Raw genomic sequence first — 22,689 nt, forward strand, 5'->3', positions numbered from 1 at the left:
GATAAGTCCTGGGCACCGCACTTGGTGTGCGAGACGTGCGTTGAATACCTTCGGTGGTCAACGAAGGGAGAGAAAACTTCACTGAAGTTTGGGATTTTGATGGTTTGGAGGGAGCCGTTAGACCATGCATCGGATTGTTGCTTTTGCGCCATCAATACTACTGGAATCAACCGGAAAAATTGGCACAGCCTTCAGTATTCCAACATTCCATCTGCCCGCCGTCCAGTTTCTCACTACAAAGAAATTGCTGTATCAACGTTCACAGAGCTTCTCAACAGTGACGACGAGGCTACCAGTAGAGACGAGGGAGGATATACAGAAGAGGAGCATAAAATACAAGATGGTCCCCAGCCCTTTTCACAATTTGAGCTTAATGATTTGGTTCGGTATCTCAGCTTGCCGAAGACTTCCTCAGAAGAAAAGACTCAAAGAGAAAAATCTACTTGGTAAGGACGCGCGTATCACTTCCTTTTGAAGAAGGCATGAGGACTACGTGGGCTACTTCTGTCAGGAGGAAGACTTCGCGCACTGCTGAGATGTCGCCGATCTTCTTGATAAACTTGGCGCTCCTCAATACGATGCAAGAGATTTGTGATTCTTCATTGACAGCAACAAGCACTCTTTGAAGTGTCTGCTCCTCAACAACAGTTCACCTCAATCGCTCTTACACACTCCACAGCACTCAAAGAGAAATATGAAGCAGTGAAGTACATGATCGACAAAATCCAATATGAGGAGCACCAATGAATCATCTGCGTCAACTTCAAGATGGTGAACTTTCTACTTGATTAGCAGTCAGAGTTCACGATGTACCCATGCTTTAGATGTATGTGGGACAGTTGATACAGAGCCCAGCACTGTTTACAGAGTGGCTGGCGCGAGAATAGTTATTGCCTGGGGCGAGAAACATTATAAACGAATTTCTTGATGACCGGAAGATGATATTCGTCCCACCTCTACACATGAAGCTTGGATTAACGAAATAGTTCACACACACTCTGGACAAGGATGGGAGATGCTTCAACTACCTGTTCCGAGTCTTTTCACGACTGACTATCGAGAGGCTGCAGGCCGGCATTTTTGATGGCCCACTGATACGGCAAGTCATAAAGAACACACAGTTCCAAAACTCAATGAATATGCTAGAGTGCGCTGCTTGGAATCGTTTGCGCAGGTGGTGAACATTTTTCTGGGCAACACGAAGGCAGCAAACCACGCCCTATTCGTAAGAAGCATGATAGAGGCCATCCAAAAACTCGGATGTTTGTTGAGTATAAGGATGCACTTCATGTTCTCACACATAGAGAAGTTTCCTGAAAACCTAGGGGCGATGAGTGATGAGCAGGGAGAAAGGTTCCATCAGGACAAGCATTAAATGGAGGAGAGGTACTAGCGACGTTGGGACGCAGTTATGATGGTGCACTTGCACTACTGATGGTCGCTGACGAGAGACATACCCAGCAGCTGCTTACACACAGGAATCGAAGAAACGTCGATTTATGCCGTGAACTCTAAAATTTTATGTCACGTAACGCTCATTCTTTTACTAATATTATGAATAATGCTCATCAATTTGATGGAGAAAAACTGAATTTGGATACGTTGACTGTTATTTCTTTGTGAAAACGGAAAAAATTGTCAAGGGTTTCTCAGCTGATTATCTGCAGAAATTAGTTGTTTTTTTTACGCAAAATGGACTTTTGAAAAATTTCTGTAGCAAAAAATCCTGACCTGATTGAGCAAAACCAAGGTCATTTTCGGACTCAGAGCATCAAAAGTGGTCTAGTTCATCTGAAAAACCCCGGACGGTTTTCGGAATTTTTTTTTTGTTACCCATTGTAGATACTGCAAAAAAAGGGATTTTTTCCGTTTGAAAAAATACGAAACTCTGGTATTAACTAAGCAGGCTGCTAATTTATAGGGGACAGTGTTCTTGTAAGCTGTTGGATTTTAAGCGGTTGTGTAGGAAAATGCGCAACGAAGTCGCATCACATTCTAGCCCGACCCTTACATCATCGTTTCTAGTAGGCTGAGGTAATTAAAAGAATAAATTCAATAGTTCCTCACTTTCATGATCTATTTAGTTACGGTTTCGCTTATTTTTTTCAAAACTCAATTTACTCATCACTGAACTTGTTATTTTCTATTGTAATCAGGTTGTCCTTTTAGACATCTACGAACGCACGAATGACTTTCATTCCTCTCTCTCTCTTTTTTCTTTCTTTCTTTCTCTCTCTCCCTCTCTCTCTCTCATTTTTTTGCCTTGGCTGATGATTAAAAGACATGTCAAAATGATCCCAGTTTTCTTATCATAATGATTAAATCTATAAGAGATATAAAAAACATATGGATTAATAAAATATACAATGCACACGCAAAAACCCAAATGTATAAAAAAAAAATTAAGGAAGATACATCGCTGATTTTGATGACAATTTTCTAATCATTCGATCGAAAATGTTCAACAAGTTTATTAGTTACTACTCACGAGTTTGATTCGCTTGCGTACACACTTAATCAAATTGGCTACTGAAATAACCTATCTTCAACCGCCAAGAAGCTCTTGGGATTTAGAATATTACTTTGTCGTACAAAAAAAAAATTAGTTAGGAAATGTTAAGAAATTGAAAACTTTATTATCTTTTAATGTAGTTCATGTAATTAATGTGCAAGGCCCGTATATTTTACAATTCTTACAATAAACTTAATAATTAGCGTGTTCGTGGTTAGATAACTACATTGACTTTTGAAAAAGTTAATGAAATTAAAAAGTCAAGACTGGATAAAGCGCTTCGACATTAAAATGTCAAAGCACAAAAAGCAGAGTCAACCCATTTTTGAGCGTCCCAAATGATTGAATTACCCAGTAACGTTGTTTGGGAAGGATAAGGGGGGCATTTGCCCCCTAATAATTTGGAGGGAAAAATTATCATATAGTCCATGCCCCTTGACTATCCGGATTTACCCCCCCCCCCAAATGAAATGCTGAAGCTACGCCCCTGGACTTACCTCTGTTAGAAAATATACTTGGACAGCACATACTAAAAGTACCTCCTCCGGGGCATGTTATTGAAGGTCCTTGTAATATGTCTAAATACCAGGGAGCGCACTGAGTGGCTGATTTGCAAGAACTTGGTCGACCTAAAAAAAAAGGATATAAGGAATGTAATAGGCTTAGCTTTGCTGTTCCAAGTGGCCTCGGCCAGTGTCGACATTTTGTAGAAACGTTAGCTTTTTTCAGCGTTTTGTGATTTTTCGATCATCGTCATAAGTCTCTTTACTCTAGTCTGTCATCAAATAGAGTGCCATTGTCTTTTTTTCTTTTGCTGCAAAATTATGCAGTTTTTATCGAAAATAGGGCTATTTTGCCTTGACTATCCTGCAAGAAGTGTCCTCGTTTTTCTATCATTTTCATAAATAAATAAATTTCTGAATATATTTTCATAAACAAATAAATATTTCAGAAAAAAAGTAAAGAACCATATTAAGACCGAAGACAAACAGAAGAAAAGTCATATAATAATTAAAAACCCTTACCCCCGTGGATATGCCCCTCCTTGTAACCTTCATTTATTCATAGTCCAAGTGACTCAGTCTGCTTAATATTAATCTTCAAGCCTAGTCAATCATAAAAAAAACAGGAAATTTGCACTTTAGGGCCTTAGCCCTGAAGGGCTCTGGTATTCCAGGAGCCATATTTATTGGACTTTCGACTATTCTGGACAAACTCTCTATTTCATTTTTCACCAAATGACTTAGAGTGTTAAGTACGAGAGGAGAAGAAAATAGAGTAAAAATGATGGGTAGGATGTCTCTAATTACTTTTTACGCATATAACAGGTATTAGAACTTTGAATTTCCAGTTTAATGTACCCCTCCAAAGTTCTTGGGCCAACATTTCTATTCAAAGTGGCCAAGGGGAAGAAATGAACACATTGGATTTACATAGCCCTTTACTTAAGTGACGCTATAGCACTACCTCCTATCGGCCAAGCTTAATTAGCCAAGTCTGCTGGACCTATTGACTATTCTGAACATAATCATAGTTTCAAATTTTATCGAATGTCTTAGAGTATCAAGGAGTGGGGAGTAGCGATAAGTGAGCGAAAGAGAGGGCAAGACTGTATCTGATCACTTTTACAATTAAAGAAAGCATATGACTTTGAATTTCCAATTCAGAACCTCTCCCATTTTTTTTATAACTTTCGTTACAAATTGGCAAGGGGAAAAATAAAATACAAATAACGCATTGAAGGCTCTTTACTAAAGTGATGCTACAGTACTGCTTTTGATTGGCCAAGTTTAATTGTTTTGATCCCTCATCTTTTCGCTCTCATATCACAAATTTAATTTGTTTTTTATCTGTCATCATAAAAAGTATCACCGTGTTTTCCTTTTGTAGTTTGTTCTTCAGATAATTCCTCACTGTTGTCTTATCGATTAGAGTGAGGTGTAATCTTTATCCGTCATTGATCAATCTGTCATTGCATAACCGCAAAAAAGTGTCATCATTTTCGTATGCAGATCTCTGTTTCTGATGATGTCAAATTACAATTCAATCATGTTACAAAACCATTAGCAGCGAAGCCTGCTGGACGACAGGTTTGTAAGATCTTTTGTGAATATCCTGGCCGTATCCATGACTTTTTTTCGGGTGGGGGATTTTACAAAAACATCTTTTCAGGTGGGGGGGGGGTTACAGAAAAAAACTAAAAACACATCACAAATGTGTCTATATTCATTTTTGTTACATTTTTACGAGTCGGACAAACATTTCGGGGGTTCAAAACCCCTTACCCCCCTGGATACGGTCTTGGGAAAGATTAAAGAAAAACTAATTTGCCCCCACCACAATAACGAAATGAAATAGATTCCTAGTTGTGCTTCTGAAAACCAGTGCCTGAAATCTGAACTATATTATCTCTGAAAGTTTGACAATGATTCTAAAGTATTTTTTCATCGTTAATTTTGTTTATCCCATTTGTTTCGTTTACATAAGTAACATTTTCTTTCATTTTTCTTCTTCTTTTTTTCTTTAGCGCCATGTTACAGATGGTATCTACCGTTAGATTTGCTTAAATATAATATGAAATTTTAAATCTTTGATTAAAATTAGGGATTTCGGTTCTATCTTAAAACAGCACCCAGGTTCTAAACCCTCGCTGTCACGCATGAAGAAACGACATTTTCAGACTTCAGAAATAGTTGCCGAATACTGTTTGCTAAGCTGTCTTCAATGGGATGATTGGTAAAAACAAATCAGACCAGGAAGATCAAAGTAAAATTGGACATGTGCTGATTGCCCCATTAAAAACGGCTTATCCAGCGGTCATTGGGCATTATCTTCGAAGTGTGAAAGCGTCTAATACGACCTTTAGGCACATCAGTGACAAAATAAGTCTATTATTTTGAGTAAAATGGGGGGGGGTACCAAAGGCTCAAGTTACCAAATATATACATTAAGTTTCTTGAGTTTTCATTTCCACTCATTTATTAATCGGAAACAGTAAATATAAAAAGCTTGTGGTGACGAGTAAAGAGGATTCCGTGAGCAGGGCCGCATCCACGATTTTTGTTCGGGGGAAGGGGTTACTTTTTTAAATTTTTAACAAAAACCTTTAAAACCGTATCACAGTTTGTCTATATGCATTTTGTTAGGTTTTTACGAGTCAGACAAACATTTCAGGGGGAAGTTCAAACCCTCCTCTGGATACAGTTTTTGTCCGTGAAACTTGCCAATCTAGCTGATTAAAGACTTTAACAATTTTATATTACCGGTTCTCTCACCAATACTCCACCGCTACTACAACTGCCAGCAACGTATTGCAGCAACAACAGGGGGGATAACAGGGGTCATTTGCCGCACCTATATTTGTAAAGATTACTTTCTTGGAGTGTTTTCATTGAAAAATATATTTTTTGTTGTTTTCTTCTACTGAAGTTCACTGCCTTATTATTTCCCATTTTTCAATATTTTTGTCAACAAACACAACTGTGCAGACTCGTCCTACACCCAGTTCCATCCAAAGATGTATGCTTTATTACTTCTTAAAAAAACCCTATTCTCTTTAATTACCTCTCTCTATTCAGCTCGGGGACTATAAGGTTTTTGTTTAGCCCCAGATCGTTGGTCAAAATAAACAGCATTTCCTCCATTATCAAACAGTTCGTAGTAACGAACTGTAAGTAAGGAGCGACCCGGCTCAATAGTAACCAAAACTCTAAAAAACGGAATTTTGATACCAATAGATACATCAAAAGAATCAGATTCTTATGCTGATTTGAAATATTTAAGTTTCATCAAGTTTAGTCTTACCCATGAAACGCCTGAGTCTTACGTGCCTGAGAAAATTTGCCTTATTTTCGAAAAAGGAGGAAACACCCCCTAAAAGTCATAAAACCCTAATGAAAATCTCACCATCAGATTCAGCGTACCAGAGAACCCTACAGTAGAGGTTTCAAGCTCCTATCTGCAAAACTGTGGAATTTTGTATTTTTTGCCAGAAGAAATATAATGGATACCTGTTTATTTTATTTATCGACTTTTTTTCTTTTCTTTTCCCCAGAGGTTATCGTATCGACCCAGGGGTCCTAAAATATTGCGGGAGGGCTCATTTGAACGGAACTTAAAAGTTCTAGTGCCCTTTCTAAGTGACCAAAAAATGGAGGGCAACTAGGCCCCCTCCTGCGTTCATTTTTTCCAAAAAAATACCCAATTTAAATTTTGAGATAGCCATTTTGTCAGAATGGTTGAAAAATATAATTACTATGTATTTGAGGATGATTAATCCCCACAGTCTCCAGGGGAAGTGCTGCAAGTTATGAACTTTGCCCACTGTTTACATATAGTATTGGTTGTTGGGAAGTATAAATACGTTTTTGAGGGGGATTTTTTTGGTAGTAGGGGGGTGTTGTCGGGGGTTAATTATTCATGTTAGGTGAGCCAAAATCAAAATTTGTATTAATACAAAAACTTTCAGAAATTAAATAAAAGAAACAAGCTCTTTTTAACCGAAAGTAAGAAGCGACATTAAAGCTTAAAACGAACAGAAATTATTCCGTATATGAAAGGGGCTGTCCCCTCCTCAACGCCGCGCTCTTTACGCTAAAGTTCTTTATTGTTTTAAAAAAAAGTTGTGAGAAAGAGTCTAACTTTAGCGTAGAGAGCGAGGCGTTGAGGAGGGGACAGCCCCTTTCATATACGGAATGATTTCTGTTCGTTTTAAGTTTTAATGTCACTCCTTACTTTCAGTTAAAAAAACTTGTATTTTTTTATTTAATAACCCTACAAAATGGAATCAAACCTTATTTTTGTAAAGCTTATTTCTTCATGTACGCTCAGTTGAACAAGTACCTAAACTAAAACAACTTACCAAATAGGATTGAAGGGCACACGAGGGCTGCATTGTTGCCCTTTCCATGACTGGCATTGATGGACCTACCAGCTCTTGTTATGTTTCCAATGCCGTCCTCTTCTGTTTCAAAAAACTCGTCGATTGCAATATGACCATGAATTAGAGACAAAAGAATAAGTACGATTTTAGCCATAATTAAGAGCTACAAGAGAAATACAATTATTATAAAGTAAATTTCAAGAAACATAACCTTTCAAACACAAAATTTAAATTTTCAATAAACTATCTTACGAAAATCAGTTTGCTCTATGGTAGGACCAAAAAAGGGGCTACTGTCCTAAGCTTCCGAGTTAGATAGTGCATGCATCCCATTAGTTTATTATTGTGACGCATATTGATTATCCAATTGAATTATTTCTTCAGCGTATATCAGAAAAGAAAGCTTAATAGCTCTACTTTTTTAACTATTTTATTTCAACTATTTTAATCGTGAGGCACTAAAATAATGCCTGAAATTCAATCAGGTTTTGCCTGACTGGTCAACCAACCTGATTAACTGTCTTGCATGAAAAATTAATCCAGTAAAAATTAATTTTGAGTCACAGAATTCCTTACAAGTAATTTCTCTATTTCTCTATGGTAGAATATTCTAAGAATGTTTATACGCTTTCTATTTTTGTCTCATTGTTTTAGTCTTTTTCTTTTTTTATTTCTGCTTTCTAAGTTCATTTGTCTAATGTGTAAAGTGACATAATAAATGGGAAATATATAACTTGGGCTCCGTATTTGCACATTAGCAGGGGGAGGGAGGTTAAGTATTTCGACAGTTTGAAGTTAGAATACAATTCTTACTTCATTATATGCACAATAATTGTACATAACACGTTTTGCATGCAGACCCGCTATACCTTACCTCCACCCCTACCCTCATAATATGCAAATATATAGCCCAAGTTTATTTCTAAATTATTGTATTTTCATCATATTTTGTTATATTTCATTTTCATTTTTGTTGATTGAGCGTCAAAGAAACATGTTGTAATTAAACGAAGAGCCTGAGTGTATGGCGTATAATACACTAGCACCGCTTTGTCATTTTTGTGTGTATGTTTTCATTGGAGCCATCTCATCCCTGTCCACATCTCATGTTAATCATGGTACTTGTCGTTATCCCATGTCATGCCATTTCAAGTTAGTCAGAGGGGGGGTCTTAAACTCTAGCTAAATGAGCCGAGGCAACCGTTTTTCTTTAGTTTTTTTTTTATTTACATGCCCTGTAAATCTTAAGCCATTTAGAAATGGCTTACTCATTGGCTTTAGCCATTTGTAAAAAAAAATCAGTATTTTTCTTAGGTGTCGCAAATAATGGCAGCCAAATTTTTTTTTTATTCTGCATTGGCATCAGTTTGGCTCAGAAATAATTTTCAAATCGGAGAAACAAAATTTTGGGCGTCACGAATAGTTTTGTCTTGGGGTTTTAGCTCATTCAAACTATTCTGAGTCAATTTGCTCCTTTTGTTGTGTACTGAATGGAAAATTCTGAGTCTTGGTCAATCAGGGGGAGAAATGGTTAATTTTCAGACCTCATTTTGGCGAACTAGAGCTGTATCTTTTTTTTGTGTTTGTTAGAAAGTTGGTCCAGAATGGCCAAATCACCTATGTATATAAGTTTCAAGCTTATCAGAAAAAAATTTTCAAGATTCATGCTGGCATACCATTGGGCCCAATTTTTGGTGGCCCACATCCTCATCCTAAGTTTTCTTGCACCTCATGCTCCCCCTGGCCTTTGGATTTACGGATGTAAGTATTTAGGCTAAATCTCCAGGCCCTCTAATGCTAGGGCTCTATAACATCCTCCTCGTGGTTTGAGATCCTTTTGGTCCAGGGAACTACACATAAAAGTTTCAGACTGATTGAACATAACAGATTTTGGCCCTTTTTTCGGTCCAGCCATTGTTCTTCAAGGTCCATTCTTGATCGTGTCTTATTCCCTTATCCCTTGTCGAAAAGACTTGAGGTTGTAAGTGTCAAGCCAATAGAAAAGTTTTGGGTGCGTTTTGAAACCATGCCCTCAACTAAAATTTGATTTGTGCCTGAGGGTCCTCTTTACCAGAGTGAGTTTTAAAGCGGTGAGCCAAAACAATTAGTCGGCGTATTTTCAGGCTCACTAACACCCACTCCTTACCCACAATATTTGGATGCGACTTTGACTAGGAACTGAGCCATCCAGGACCAAGTTTTAGACCCCCCCCCCTATATAATATATAGAGATTTTTCCTTAGGGGGGGGGGAGTTAATTTCACATGAGAAGCTTTATAAATTGTTGCATCCTTGATAATCACACACGAAATATAAGTAAATATTGTATGGAAAACTTTTGGAAAACGGATCGATCAAAAGGATTCATAAATACAAACTGCAGTAAAAAATTAAAAAAATTAATTCCACTCAGACTTAAACTGGAAACTTAAAAAATTTACTAGAATATCCTAAAAAGATGTCAAAATGTTGGAAAAGTGGAACAACCCCGTAATGAAAAATGAAGCTTATATTCTGAGCAGGAAGTCACATATTTTCTATAACTGGTCAGTACAGAACAACCTGTGCAGGAAGGATGACAATCAAGGGGGGGGGGGATAATTGAAAAATTTCAAAAATTGGCAAATTATAGAGAAAATATAAAGGGAATTATAGAAAATGTTGCAGCTATTGACACTTTTAGGAGTGATGGAGAAGGGCAGACCCTAAAGTCTACTTGTGTTCCTTCTTACTCTCAAGAGACGAAATACTACTATTTGTTACTACAACTAACAATTCATTGTAACACCAAACCATGCATTTTTTTAAATAATTTTACCCCCCCCCCCATCCCCGAAAAAATGTTCTCCCAAACAAAAGCTCTGGGAATCATATATCAATTTTTACCTCCATCCTCCCCTCGTCTCTCCCTTGGAACTAATTATGTATTTATCTGAAGGCTTAACGAGAGTTGGGATGTTTTGACCTTAAAATGCACCCTTTGAGGTATCTCCCTCCCTCCCTAACCACTAAACAATCAGAGAACTACAGGTAGAAATTGATATATAATCCCCAGGGCCATATCCCAGGTTTTTTGGAGGGGGTTACTTTTTTCAGGGGGGGGGGAGATTTTAAAAATGCGTATCAAAAATATGAAATTGATATTTAATTCCTCTTGATTTCTGGGAATATTTCTGGTTTACACTGCTATTATAAAAGTAAAGAGTAGCGTTAAACCCAAAAATTAGCAGAATTTTTTCTTAGTAGGGGGGGACTGCCCCTCCCTCATCCCCACCTCCACCTCAGGGTCTTAAAAACGGAGGATGCTCATTCAATCAGAAAATGGGGGTTCTAATCATTTTTTTTTATAAGTCGCAATTGATTGGAGACTAACCAGAAGGGGGGGATATAATCCTGCGTGTTATAAAAGTGAAGGCACGGGTTAAAATTGTACTGAAATAAAAGGAATTGCATTTTTAAAAAACTGTAGCCAGTGAAAAGGATATCCAGCACTCAAAATTAAGGTAAAAATTTTATTTTTGCCAGAATTAAGACAGATACAGACATGTCTTCTAGCCAAAATTCTAAGCCTTAGAAGTAAAAAGAGGGCTGACACAGCTGCTTGGCAATAACTTTTCAGGGTATATTTTCGGTCGTGGATTCATTCCTGAAAGTTTCATTTATCAGACCCAACTACTTTCCGAAGCTAGAATTTTACCGTAAAAAGCCCCTAAAGTAGGATCTTACCACATTTTAAATGTCGCTGCCTTTAAAATATTGTAAAGTCCTAAGAAGAGCGGTGAATTTGCCCAAAGTGTATTCCCAAGCAAAACTGCCTATTTTTCTTTTGGGCTTATTATAACCTTTATTTCTGGTATGTTTTATCGATTTCCATAATTTTTAAATTGAAGCAAAAAAATTGGTTTATTTTAACTATTCAAGTAAAAATTTTCAGCTCTAGCCTATGTCCTTGGAACTTTCTAAGACGTAATGTGATGTAAATTTTGTATAAATCAGTATATATTTGGCATATACGCACGCGTTTTTAACGGAGAACACTGGATGGAACTGGCTGGGGAGGAGGGTGTACTAATTTACGAAATGTTGGCGAAGTTAAAGATATTCCCATTTTTGTAATAAAAAAAAAAAGTTTTTCAAAGTCTGGTGTAGGAGAAAGAGGGGAAACTGGGTAAGTTTTTTTTTATTCTTTTAAATGAAAATACCAAAAAAGGTGATTTTCAAAATATAGGGAATAAGAAAATGCCCCCCCCCCCTCCTAATTGGCACCAATTAACAATTTGCACACAAAGATATTACACTTCCTTATATTCCGCATTTTTTCCCTCTAAGTTTCATTCACCAGGCTTTTTTTTACAAACAAGCTTCCCGTCCCCGCGGAAAAAAAATTAGTAACATACCTGTTCTATAAAAATAATACTTTCAAACTTAAATTTGTTTTTTATCCTTATTTCTTAATTGTTGGGTTTGTGAAAAGAAAAACGCTCAAGCACATAAAACATGATGAAAAGACAAATGATGGGAGACCGATTCCATCGCACTTGTATTATTTGGGCTATATATTTGCCAATTAAGGGTAGGGGCGGATCCAGGATTTTTTTAGGGGGAGGGGGGTTGCAAAATAGGTTGATGCGAAAAACTTGCGTTAGGAGCAAGTTTAATTCACGCAAACTTGAGTTAATTAAGTATATTACACTACTCTAGACTACGCTAGGGGGGGGCCCTCGCCCCCTCTGGATTTTCCACTAACTAAGGGGAGGGGGGGTAAAGTTATGTTAGGTTATCCCCCCCCTATCCCCAGTGTACAAATATATAGCCCAAATTATATTACTATATAAACTAAAGTATTATATTTTTATCTTGTTTTGGAATATTTCATTATGATTAACCTAACTTCACTTCTCGAGTGCGTTCTGGATTGTACGGGAACTTTATAAAGATGATTATCAAAATGAAAGACGGTCCTGTTAAAAATTTCCTTCTAGTAAGTGCAGTTTTACTCCAAAGGGGTCGTTCACTGAATCCAAGAACTCCCAATCCGTTCAGTTAAATATTAAGACTACATAAACAAATTTACAATAATTTTAATATTGGGGTAGGTTATGATTAGCAATACCTTTCATTTTTGTTTACGTTGTAAACCATGGTACCTTATATACATAACAAGACATACCTGGAATTGAATTTGCCCTGGTACAACTGATGTCGAATCACAACTGATATTTATAAGCCAATAAAAGGGAAATTTTCAATTTCCCCTTGATTGTAATATAAAAACAGTTAAAATCATAAACGGATGTGAGGTCAGGTTTAATCAATATCCGTCAATAATTACACCGATTTAGTTAAATATTTACTTAGGAAAAGTATACTTAACAGAACAAAACATTTATTCCAACTGCAGCCTAGTGCTATACAAGGTTTTCACCTTTCTATTTTCTCTGAAACAATCCATCTCCTGGGACCCTCTTTTTGTAACTTCCTCTCAAATTATCTCCTTAAGATATACAAGCCGATTCATATTAAGCATTCAAAGCTATTAAGAATGTGGTTGAAATCGACAGTGGATACTTTTTTGAAGGTTTTTGTATTGTAATTCGTATTATCAATTCCTGAAATTTTCTTACCGTGGAATAAGTTAGCCGTTTTAAAGAGCCAAGGACAATGAAAATGAAACCTAATTGTCTGAGTTGGGTTGTGGGAACTTACAGTTATACGTCTTGAGAAATTAGAAAAAACAGAGATTATAATTTTTTAATAAAAAAGATCTACATATTCAGTTCTGTAGGCACAGCTGTATACAGGATTTTTTTCGGGGGATGGGGGGGGGGGTCAAGAGGATTTTGTAGGGGGGGGGGGTAAACAAAAACACATAAATAAATTAAGAGTCGGGCAAACATTTCTGGGGAAGGGATAAAGCCCCCCTGGATACGGCCTTGTATTTAGTTTATGGTAAAAGTACGCCACCAAAAAAAATCAGAAAAACTTACATCTAGGCGAACCAACAAAAAGACTAAAAATACACGGTCCCCAGGGCTTTGTCCAGGGTTTTGTTCGTGGAGAGGGGGAGGGAGGTTCCTTTTTTTGAAGGAGGTACAAAACGAATGAAGAAGAAGGGGGTTTAAATCCCGAGGAATTTGTATAAATGTCCCAAATATTTTTTTTTCACCTGCATTTAGGACCAATTTATGCAATCTTCCAGTTTTCTAAGAGAGACAGTTTATTTTACCTGGATTCGAAGACAAGTTTTGAATCGTAGAAATATTTCTGAGAGAGGGGCAAGTGCTAACCCTTCTCCCTCTGGATCAGGGTTGCCAACTGCCGACGTAAAAAAAAACAGCAAATCAAGGCCAAAAAAGAGTACAAGTTGTTAAAAGCGTGTGCAAGTCAAAAAATTGCGCGCGCGGCTGCAGCCGCGCCCGCAGCCCCTTTCACTATTCTGACCATTCTTACGCCATTTATGCATAATTATCAGTTAACCTTCGATCGATAAACATATTATTTTTGAATTTGTCAGCTGCATTTAAAATAAGGTTAGGAAATCAACCTCTAAATAACAAGTTAGATAATGATTATTATTCTTTTTTAGCTTAAAATGTAATGCTCTGCTTGAAATTTGCAGGTGTTTATTTTGACTGCTTAGATCTTTAATTGAACTATAGTTGACTGCATCCAACGTTTAGTTAAAGTTTTATCTCCATTTAATCCAAACGTTTTGAAATTTAATATAAGAGGTCCAAGTAACTAGTCGTGAACTATAGCTGACTTCACTGTAGTCAAGTCAAGTACCGTACCCTAGCACAGCAAAAAAAAATGGAAGCAGAAACAAAACGGATTTATGATCCTTCAAAACAGCACACAAAATTGCGTGTTTATTGCATTTTCATTTGCATTTTATCAAGTTGTGCCTCGGTGTCACCCAGTAAATTCGGAAACCGTTGAAGAAGAGGCACAAGAGTGTCCAAATCTCTAGATAAGGCAATATATGGACTTAAGCATTTGAGATTTTCCAACGTTAGGTCATTGTATGTAGTCAATCCGTTTGCTCATTTGTTTTTTTTTGTTTTTTTGTTTTTTTTATTCCAATATTCACGGCGCCAGGTACTTCAAAGTATCTGATATGCCGCTATTCATTTACCTCTTTCAATGGCCTCGAGGTTTTAAATGTCTTTTGAACCTTCTTTTGAAGGTGTCAACAGAGGGATTTGCACGGATAATATCCCCAGGAAGATCGTTCCAGATAGAAGTACAACGCCAGATAAAGCTTGTCCTCAAGTACTCGACCTTCAGCGCATACTGTTTTATTTACTTTGACCAAGCCGTACGTTTTGGTTTCTGTCTTGTCAGCTAGACAAAAGTGGGCACAATTCGAGAGAGCTCGTCTGAGGGATATAAATTTGTGTTCTTGTAGAAAAATGCTCTCGATATTACGTCAAACTTTTCATTTAGAGGCTGGAGCAATTCTTGTGTAGAGGCGCAGCCCGCCCTATTTGCCCTAGTCCTGATCTTTTGAAGCGAGACCAACGGTGTCATCGGAGCACCAACATATAGTGGCCATCCATATTCAGCTGTGGATCAGATGCAAGACTTATAGAGTAAGATAACCGAGCTTGACGGACGAAGTTTTGTGCAGCAAATACTAGCTTCCAGCTTTCTTGTACAGGAAGTTCTCACCCGATCAAGGTGGTTGTTCCAAGAGAGATCGGTGGAGAAATGAATCCCCAGTAGACGAAGCTCGTAGACTCTTTTTATAGCTTCATTTTTGAAGATGAAACTGGGGTGTTCACGTGGCACCTTTGATCGGGTAATTAGAAGCTCCTTTGTTTTCGATGCATTGAAGTTGATCATCCATGCCTCAGACCACTTTTCAATTTTCAAAAGATCCATCTGTAGGGAAAGGGAGGCTTGTGTTGGATCTTCGTGTTTAGGGACGGCTGATTGTGTCGTGGTATCGTCGGCAAAGTGATGCAGAGGGTTTGCGAGGTTGTCTCCCATGTCGTTTATGTAGATAAGGAAGAGCGTAGGTCCCAAGACACTGCCCTGAGGTACCCCTGCTTTCACTAGATATTCGTGGGAAATAGACCCGTCAAGGACAACCCGCAGTGAACGATCGGAAAGAGAGTTCTTAATTACTTTTAACAGAAATCCACAAACACCGTACGCATGGAGTTTCTTTAGCATGCCACGGTACCATACTGTCAAAAGCCTTGGCAACGTCGAATGATAATAGTCTGAGGTCGTATCCATTGCTAGAAGTTCATCCACCCCTGATACTGGGCCACTAGGCAGTCTAATGTTGAGCGTTTCCGGCGGAATCCATATTGGCGATCGCCTAGAAGGTCATTTGACTCCAGGTACTGAAGAAGTGTTTTATTGGAGACGCTCTTGTAGACTTTACCAACACAGGAGAGAAGGCTAATAGGCCTGTAGGAGCCCACGCTCGTTGGATCACCTTCTGGCTTTTGAGTAGGTATATCAGGGGCAGACTTCCATGTTCGTGGGGAGGTGGCGGAGCAAAAACACAGCCGAAAAAGCAACGACAATGGTCCTGCTAGTTCGGCAGTGCAGCATTTGGGGACAACATTTGGTATGTTGTCAGGACCCGTGGCTTTGGTCACATTCAGGTGTTGCAGAATGCAAAGGATCTTGGGAGCAGAAAAATTCACGCGTTCCAGGACAGTGTCGGTTCGGTCGGAGAATTTTGGCACTTCTCTACCGTCATCGTCTAGATTCGAGAATTCGGCAAAAGCCTTAGCAAGAGCTTCAGCCTTTGCCTGTGGATCTTGTACCACTGTTCTGTTTCTCTGGAGAGAAGGAATTGCGGTCCCTTTGAACGACAGTAAAGCCTCCTTGACAATTTTCCACCAACTCTTTGCCGAAGAAAGTTGAAGTTTGGTGGCGAATTTCTTCTTATACTGAACCCGTGACTGCCGAATCGCTCGAGCTGCATCTTTGCGCGCATTTATGAATGCAATTCTGTCCTCTTCGCTCTTCGAAAGTAGCCATCGCTTGTCTGTCTTTTGCTTTGCTTGGATTGTCTTCTCACACTGGGCGTTGAACCAAGGTTTGTCCTTAGTGGAAACCTGGATCCGCTTTGAAGGGATATGCTTTTCGACAGAGTCAACTATGGCCTGCTGGTACTTATCTGCAGCTTTCTCTGGGCCTTCAAGGAGGAAGGCTCTCCACTGTTGAGAAAAAAAGAGTGTTTCTCAAACCGTCCCAATCACCTCTTTTGTATAGCCAGATTGTTCGCTCATGCTTTACTAGAGGTGGAATACGTAGGTTTCCACGTTCAAGGACGGCAACGTGGTCACTGGTGAGAGCATGAGTGTCTACCTTAGAGGAGTCAGGGTGATCTGTAAGGAATAGGTCAAGACGAGATGATCCGTTTGGGCCGTGATACGTGTCGAAATCGACAAGTTGTTCCAACCCGTAAGAGAGAGATGGATCATTCAAGTCTGACCCTTCCAAGTCATTATTTTTTCTGTGAAGCCGCATGCTTTTAGGGACGTTGAACTGTCTCTGAATGATAATGGCAGACTAAGCATACTTGTCCCGAATATATTCAAGGGAGGTTGCGAAGTAGCTGGCGACTTGGTAAAGTGGAGATGTACACATGGTACCGACAATCACGGATTTATTTGGGAGGGTCACCCTGACCCACAGAGCTTCTTCGCCTGCTGAATCTGGTATGTTCAGGCATGAATAAGGTATATGGGTCTGTATATAAACAGCGACACCTCCTACTCCGTATTTAGTACCGTCAGTACGCTCTCGATCCCGCCTGAGGAGCGTGTTTCCCTGTATGGCAACCTCACTACTCTTAATTTCTTGGTTTAGATTGGTCTCAGTGATGCATATGATAGATGACTTGACCGAGTTCACTAAATGTAGGAACTGGTCAAACTGAGATCTGAGAACTCGTACATTGCAGTGGGCTACCGTAAACAGGTCCGTTTGGATGGTCGGTGGACGTGCTACAGGTCGTCGTCAAAATGGCTGTTTGGTCCGAGGCTTTTTGTTGTTAATCATAACCAGGTAAAAGAAGCTTTGCCGGGTGGTTAGCCCAACAAAGCCCATAAATCCATTGCCATGCATCATTAGACGGGGAACGGTGCCACCTGCCACGCACCTCATTACCGCATCTTCAACATGGAGGTGGTACCCCATAATGGGTTAGGATTCGGCACAAGTGCCTCCCACCCAGATAAATGTGAGCACAGTGTGAGCACAATTCCAAAAAACTCAGACAGCTCATCTGGATGCAGTGAAACTGAGTAGAAGAAGGGGTCCGACTCCAGGGGAGAGTGACATCACAGCCACAGATTTCTGGGAAATTGATTAGCTTTAATTTTACGTAACTTCTTTGTCGTAATCAAAGTACTGTCTTATCTATTTGTCACAATTCCACCTCGTGAACATTTCCTGATAACATATTATCATTAATTTCCAGGCAGGATGATGTGCAATTGATACAGACATGAAATACGTTGAACTTATAGAGCTTTGATTTTGTAAGAATTCATGACAGAAAAATAAATAGATTTCATGGGAATTTAAAGTGTATCTGTGCACAGTTGCCAGAACAATGGAAACTTCAGAGATTAATTGACAATTTAGGGGATTATTTGGGGTGAAACAGTTTGAGACATGTGACTTGATCTAGCTTTACTTCTCGGCTGTGGTTGCTATAATAGACAAGTACACAATATGGGATTATTGAGATGGTTATAGATTTGAACCATCAAGGACCGCAGCCACCAAAGACCCTAGCCACCAAGGACCTCAACCTCCAGGGGATCCCCTTTCCCCAACCACCTTGCCCCCCTCCCAACTGTTTGGGCCCATCCCCCATTTCTTTTACTTTTTGGAAGTTTATTTATTGAACTTTTTTTATTTATTAACATGATAATTTGACTTCAGCTTTTTTTTATATGTCTTAGAATGACAATTGAAACGTCAGAGATTAATTGACATTTTAGGGGATCATTTGGGGTGAACCAGTTTGAGACATGTGACTTGACCTATCTTTACTTCTCGTATGTGGTCGCTATAATAGACAAGTACCTAGTATGGGATTAGTGATATGGTTATGGATTTGAAACATCAAGGACCGCAGCCACCAATGACCCTAGCCACAAAGGACCTCAACCTCCAAGGGACCCCTCCCTCCAACTTTTTGGGCCCATCCCCCCAATTTTTATACTTTTTTTCAAGTTTATTTTTTTGAACTTTTTTTTAGTTTTTAACATGATAATTTTTTTCAACTTTTTTTAAACATGTCTTAGAATGACATAAAACATACTTAAAACATAAGAAATTCACTTTGAAGCTAGATTTCTTAACGTATGCAGATGTGTGTTGTCTGAAACATATGATTTGGGGTGTATGGTTTACTATTTCACACTCTTCTGACCTAGGTTTATCAGGCTGTCGTAGGTGTGTGTGTTGTCTGAAATCTATGATTTGGAATGTTAGGTTTAATAATTTAGACTTATCTTAGCTAGGTTTCTTAATCTTTCGTAGGTGTGTGTTGTATCAAACTTATGATTTGGGATATCTAGTTTGCTATTTGGGACTTTTCTGAGCTAGATTTCTTACCTTTCGTAGGTGTATGTTGTCTGAAACCTTTGATTTGGGATGCTTGGTTTAATATTTCTTACTTTTCTGAGCTAGGTTTCATAGCCTTTCATAGGTGTATGTTGTACAGCCCTCCCCCTGGAGACTTCAGAGGATTATTAGCATATTTAACCCTTTGTTATTTCTTTCAGTTAGATAAGGAAAGGTAGGGTCTTCTTAGGAATTATCTGTCTATCGACTACAATTGGTAAAAGACAAACTATATTTTTAAATTATTCTTTTTTATTTTGGAAAAAATGTTAGCATATTTAACCCTTTATTATTTCCTTTCTGTTAGACAAGGAATGGTAGGGTGTTCTTAGGAATTATCTGTCTTTAGACTACAAGCGGTAAATGACAAACTTTATTTTTAAATTATCCTTTTGTATTTTGGAAAAAAATATTAGTATATTTAACCCTATATTATTTCCTTTCAGTTAGACAAGGAAAGGTAGGGCGTTCTAAGGAATTATCTTTCTATAGACTACAAGTGGTAAAAGACAAACTTTATTTTTAAATTATTCTTTTTGTATTTTGGAAAAAATATTAGCATATTTAACCCTTTATTATTTCCTTTCAGTTAGACAAGGAAAGGTAGGGTGCTCTTAGGAATTATCTGTCTATAGACTACAGGTGGTAAAAGACAAATTATATTTTTAAATTATTCATTTTATATTTTAAAAAAATATTAGCATAATTAACCCTTTCTTTATTTCCTTTCAGTTAGACAAGGAAAGGTAGGGTGTTCTTAGGAATTATCTGTCTATAGACCACAAGTGGTAAAAGACAAACTTTATTTTTAAATTATCCTTTTGTATTATGGAAAAAATATTAGCATGTTTAACCTTATATTAGTTCCTTTCAGTAAGACAAGGAAAGGTAGGGTGTTCATAGGAATTATCTATCTATAGACTACAAGTGGTAAAAGACAAACTTTATTTTTAAACTATCCTTTTTGTATTTTGTAAAAAATATTAGCATATTTAACCCTTTATTATTTCCTTTCAGTTAGACAAGGAAAGGTAGGGGGTTCTTGGGAACTATCTGTCTATAGACTACAAGTGGTAAAAGACAAACTTTGTTTTTAAATTATTCTTTTTGTATTTTGGTAAAAACATTAGCATATTTAACCCTTTATTATTTCCTTTCAGTTAGACAAGGAAAGGTAGGGGGTTCTTAGGAATTATCTGTCTATAAACTACAAGTGGTAAAAAACTAAATTTATTTTTAAATTATTCTTTTTCTATTTTGGGAAAAATATTAGCATATTTAACCCTTTATTATTTCCATTCAGTTAGACAAGGAAAGGTAGGGTGTTCTTAGGAATTATATGTCTATAGACTTCAAGCGGTAAAAGACGAACTTTATTTTTAAATTATCCTTTTTGTATTTTGGAAATAATATTAGCATATTTAACCCTTAATTATTTCCTTTCAGTTAGACAAGGAAAGGTAGGGTGTTCTTAGGAATTATCTGTCTATAGACTAGAGGTGGTAAAAGACAAATTATATTTTTAAATTATTCTTTTTATATTTTGGAAAAAATATTAGCATAATTAACCCTTTATTTATTTCCTTTCAGTTAGACAAGGAAAGGTAGGGTGTTCTTAGGAATTATCTGTCCATAGACTACAAGTGGTAAAAGAAAAACTTTATTTTTAAATTATCCTTTTGTATTTTGGAAAAAATATTAGCATGTTTAACCCTATATTATTTCCTTTCAGTAAGACAAGGAAAGGTAGGGTATTCATAAGAAATTATCTATCTAGAGACTACAAGTGGTAAGAGACAAAATTTATTTTTAAATTATTCTTTTTGTATTTTGGAAAAAATATTAGCATATTTAATCCTTTATTATTTCCTTTCAGTTAGACCAGGAAAGGTAGGGTGTTCTTAGGAATTATCTGTCTACAGACTACAAGTGGTAAAAGACAAACTTTATTTATAAATTATACTTTTGTATTTTGGAAAAAATATTAGCATGTTTAACCCTATATTATTTCCTTTCAGTAAGACAAGGAAAGGTAGGGTGTTCATAGGGATTATCTGTCTATAGACTACAAGTGGTAAAAGAAAAACTATATTTTTAAATTATTCTTTTTGTATTTTGGAAAAAATATTAGCATATTTAATCCTTTATTATTTCCTTTCAGTTAGACCAGGAAAGGTAGGGTGTTCTTAGGAATTATCTGTCTACAGACTACAAGAGGTAAAAGACAAACTTTATTTTTAAATTATTCTTTTTGTATTTTGGAAAAAAATATTAGCATATTTAACTCTTTATATTAGTATATTTAACCCTTAATTATTTCCTTTCAGTTAGACAAGGAAAGGTAGGGTGTTCTTAGGAATTATCTGTCTATAGACTACAAGTGGTAAAAGGCTAACTTTATTTTTAAATTATTCTTTTTGTATTTTGGAAAAAGTATTAGCAAATTTAGCCCTTTATTATTTCCTTTCAGTTAGACAAGGAAAGATAGAGTGTTCTTAAGAACTATCTGTCTATAGACTACAAGTGGTAAAAGACAAGCTTTATTTTTAAATTATTCTTTTTATATTTTGGAAAAAATATTAGCATATTTAACCCTTTATTATTTCCTTTAGACAAGGAAAGGTAGGGTGTTTTTAGGAGCTATTTATCTATAGACTACAAGTGGAAAAAGACAAACTTTATTTTAAATTATTCTTTTTGTATTATGGAAAAAATATTAGCATGTTTAAACCTTAATTATTTCCTTTCAGTTAGACAAGGAAAGGTAGGGTGTTCTTAGGAATTATCTGTGTATAGACTACAAGTGGTAAAAGACAAACTTTTTTTTTAAATTTACTTAACACGCTCAAATTTCTCTTATGTTCTTTTTTTCCATGGAAAAAATATTAACACCTTTAAAATATTAGCATATTTAACCCTTTATTATATCCTTTTAGTTAGACAAGGAAAGGTAGGGTGTTCTTAGGAATTATCTGTCTATATACTACAAGTGTTAAAAGACAAGCTTTATTTTTAAATTATTCTTTTTGTATTTTGGAAAAAATATTAGCATATTTAACCCATTTATTATTTCCTTACATTTAAACAGGCAAAGGTAGGGTGTTCTTAGGAATTATCTGTCTATAGACACAATTGGTAAAAGACAAACTTTATTTTTAAACTATTCTTTTTGTATTTTGGAAAAAATATTAGCATATTTAACCTTTTATTATTTCCTTTCAGTTAGACAAGAAAAGGTAGGGTGTTCGTAGGAATTACCCGTCTATAGATTACAAGTGGTAAAAGACAAACTTTATTTTAAATTATTCTTTTTGTACCTTGGAAGAAATTTTAGCATATTTAACCAGTTATTATTTCCTTTCAGTTAGACAAGGAAAGGTAGGGTGTTCTTAGGAATTATCTGTCTATAGACTACAAGTGGTAAAAGACAAACTTTATTTTTAAACTATTCATTTTGAGTTTTGGAAAAAATATTAGCACATTTAACCATTTATTATATGCTTTCAGTTAGACAAGGAAAGGTAGGGTGTTCTTAGAAATTATCTGTCTATAGACTACAAGCGGTAAAAGACAAACTATACTTCTAAACTATTCTATTTGGAAGAAAATATTAGCATATTAAACCCTTTACTATTTCCTTTCGGGTAGACAAGGAAAGGTAGGGTTTTCTTAGGAACTATCCGTCTAT

The 22,689-nt window shown here is 36.8% G+C and overlaps 1 protein-coding gene across 1 annotated transcript in view; it reads right to left on the reverse strand.

The window, feature by feature from the left end:
* The window catches only part of LOC148939602 (salivary peroxidase/catechol oxidase-like), a 66,142-nt gene extending 53,393 nt beyond the window's left edge, over positions 1-12,749 (reverse strand). The window contains exons 1-3 of the mRNA XM_089107189.1: positions 12,565-12,749; positions 7,374-7,557; positions 3,010-3,141 (exon numbers count right to left, since the gene is read on the reverse strand). Coding sequence (XP_088963315.1) covers positions 3,010-3,141; positions 7,374-7,548 — 307 coding nt within the window. The 5' untranslated portion in view covers positions 7,549-7,557; positions 12,565-12,749. The remainder of the gene's footprint in view (positions 1-3,009; positions 3,142-7,373; positions 7,558-12,564) is intronic.
* Between the last annotated feature and the right edge of the window lie 9,940 nt (positions 12,750-22,689).

The sequence above is a fragment of the Artemia sp. Qi Xiang Cuo genome, chromosome 21 (genome assembly GCF_049724085.1).
Source record: "Artemia sp. Qi Xiang Cuo chromosome 21, ASM4972408v1, whole genome shotgun sequence".
Classification (NCBI taxonomy): Eukaryota; Metazoa; Arthropoda; class Branchiopoda; order Anostraca; family Artemiidae; genus Artemia; species Artemia sp. Qi Xiang Cuo.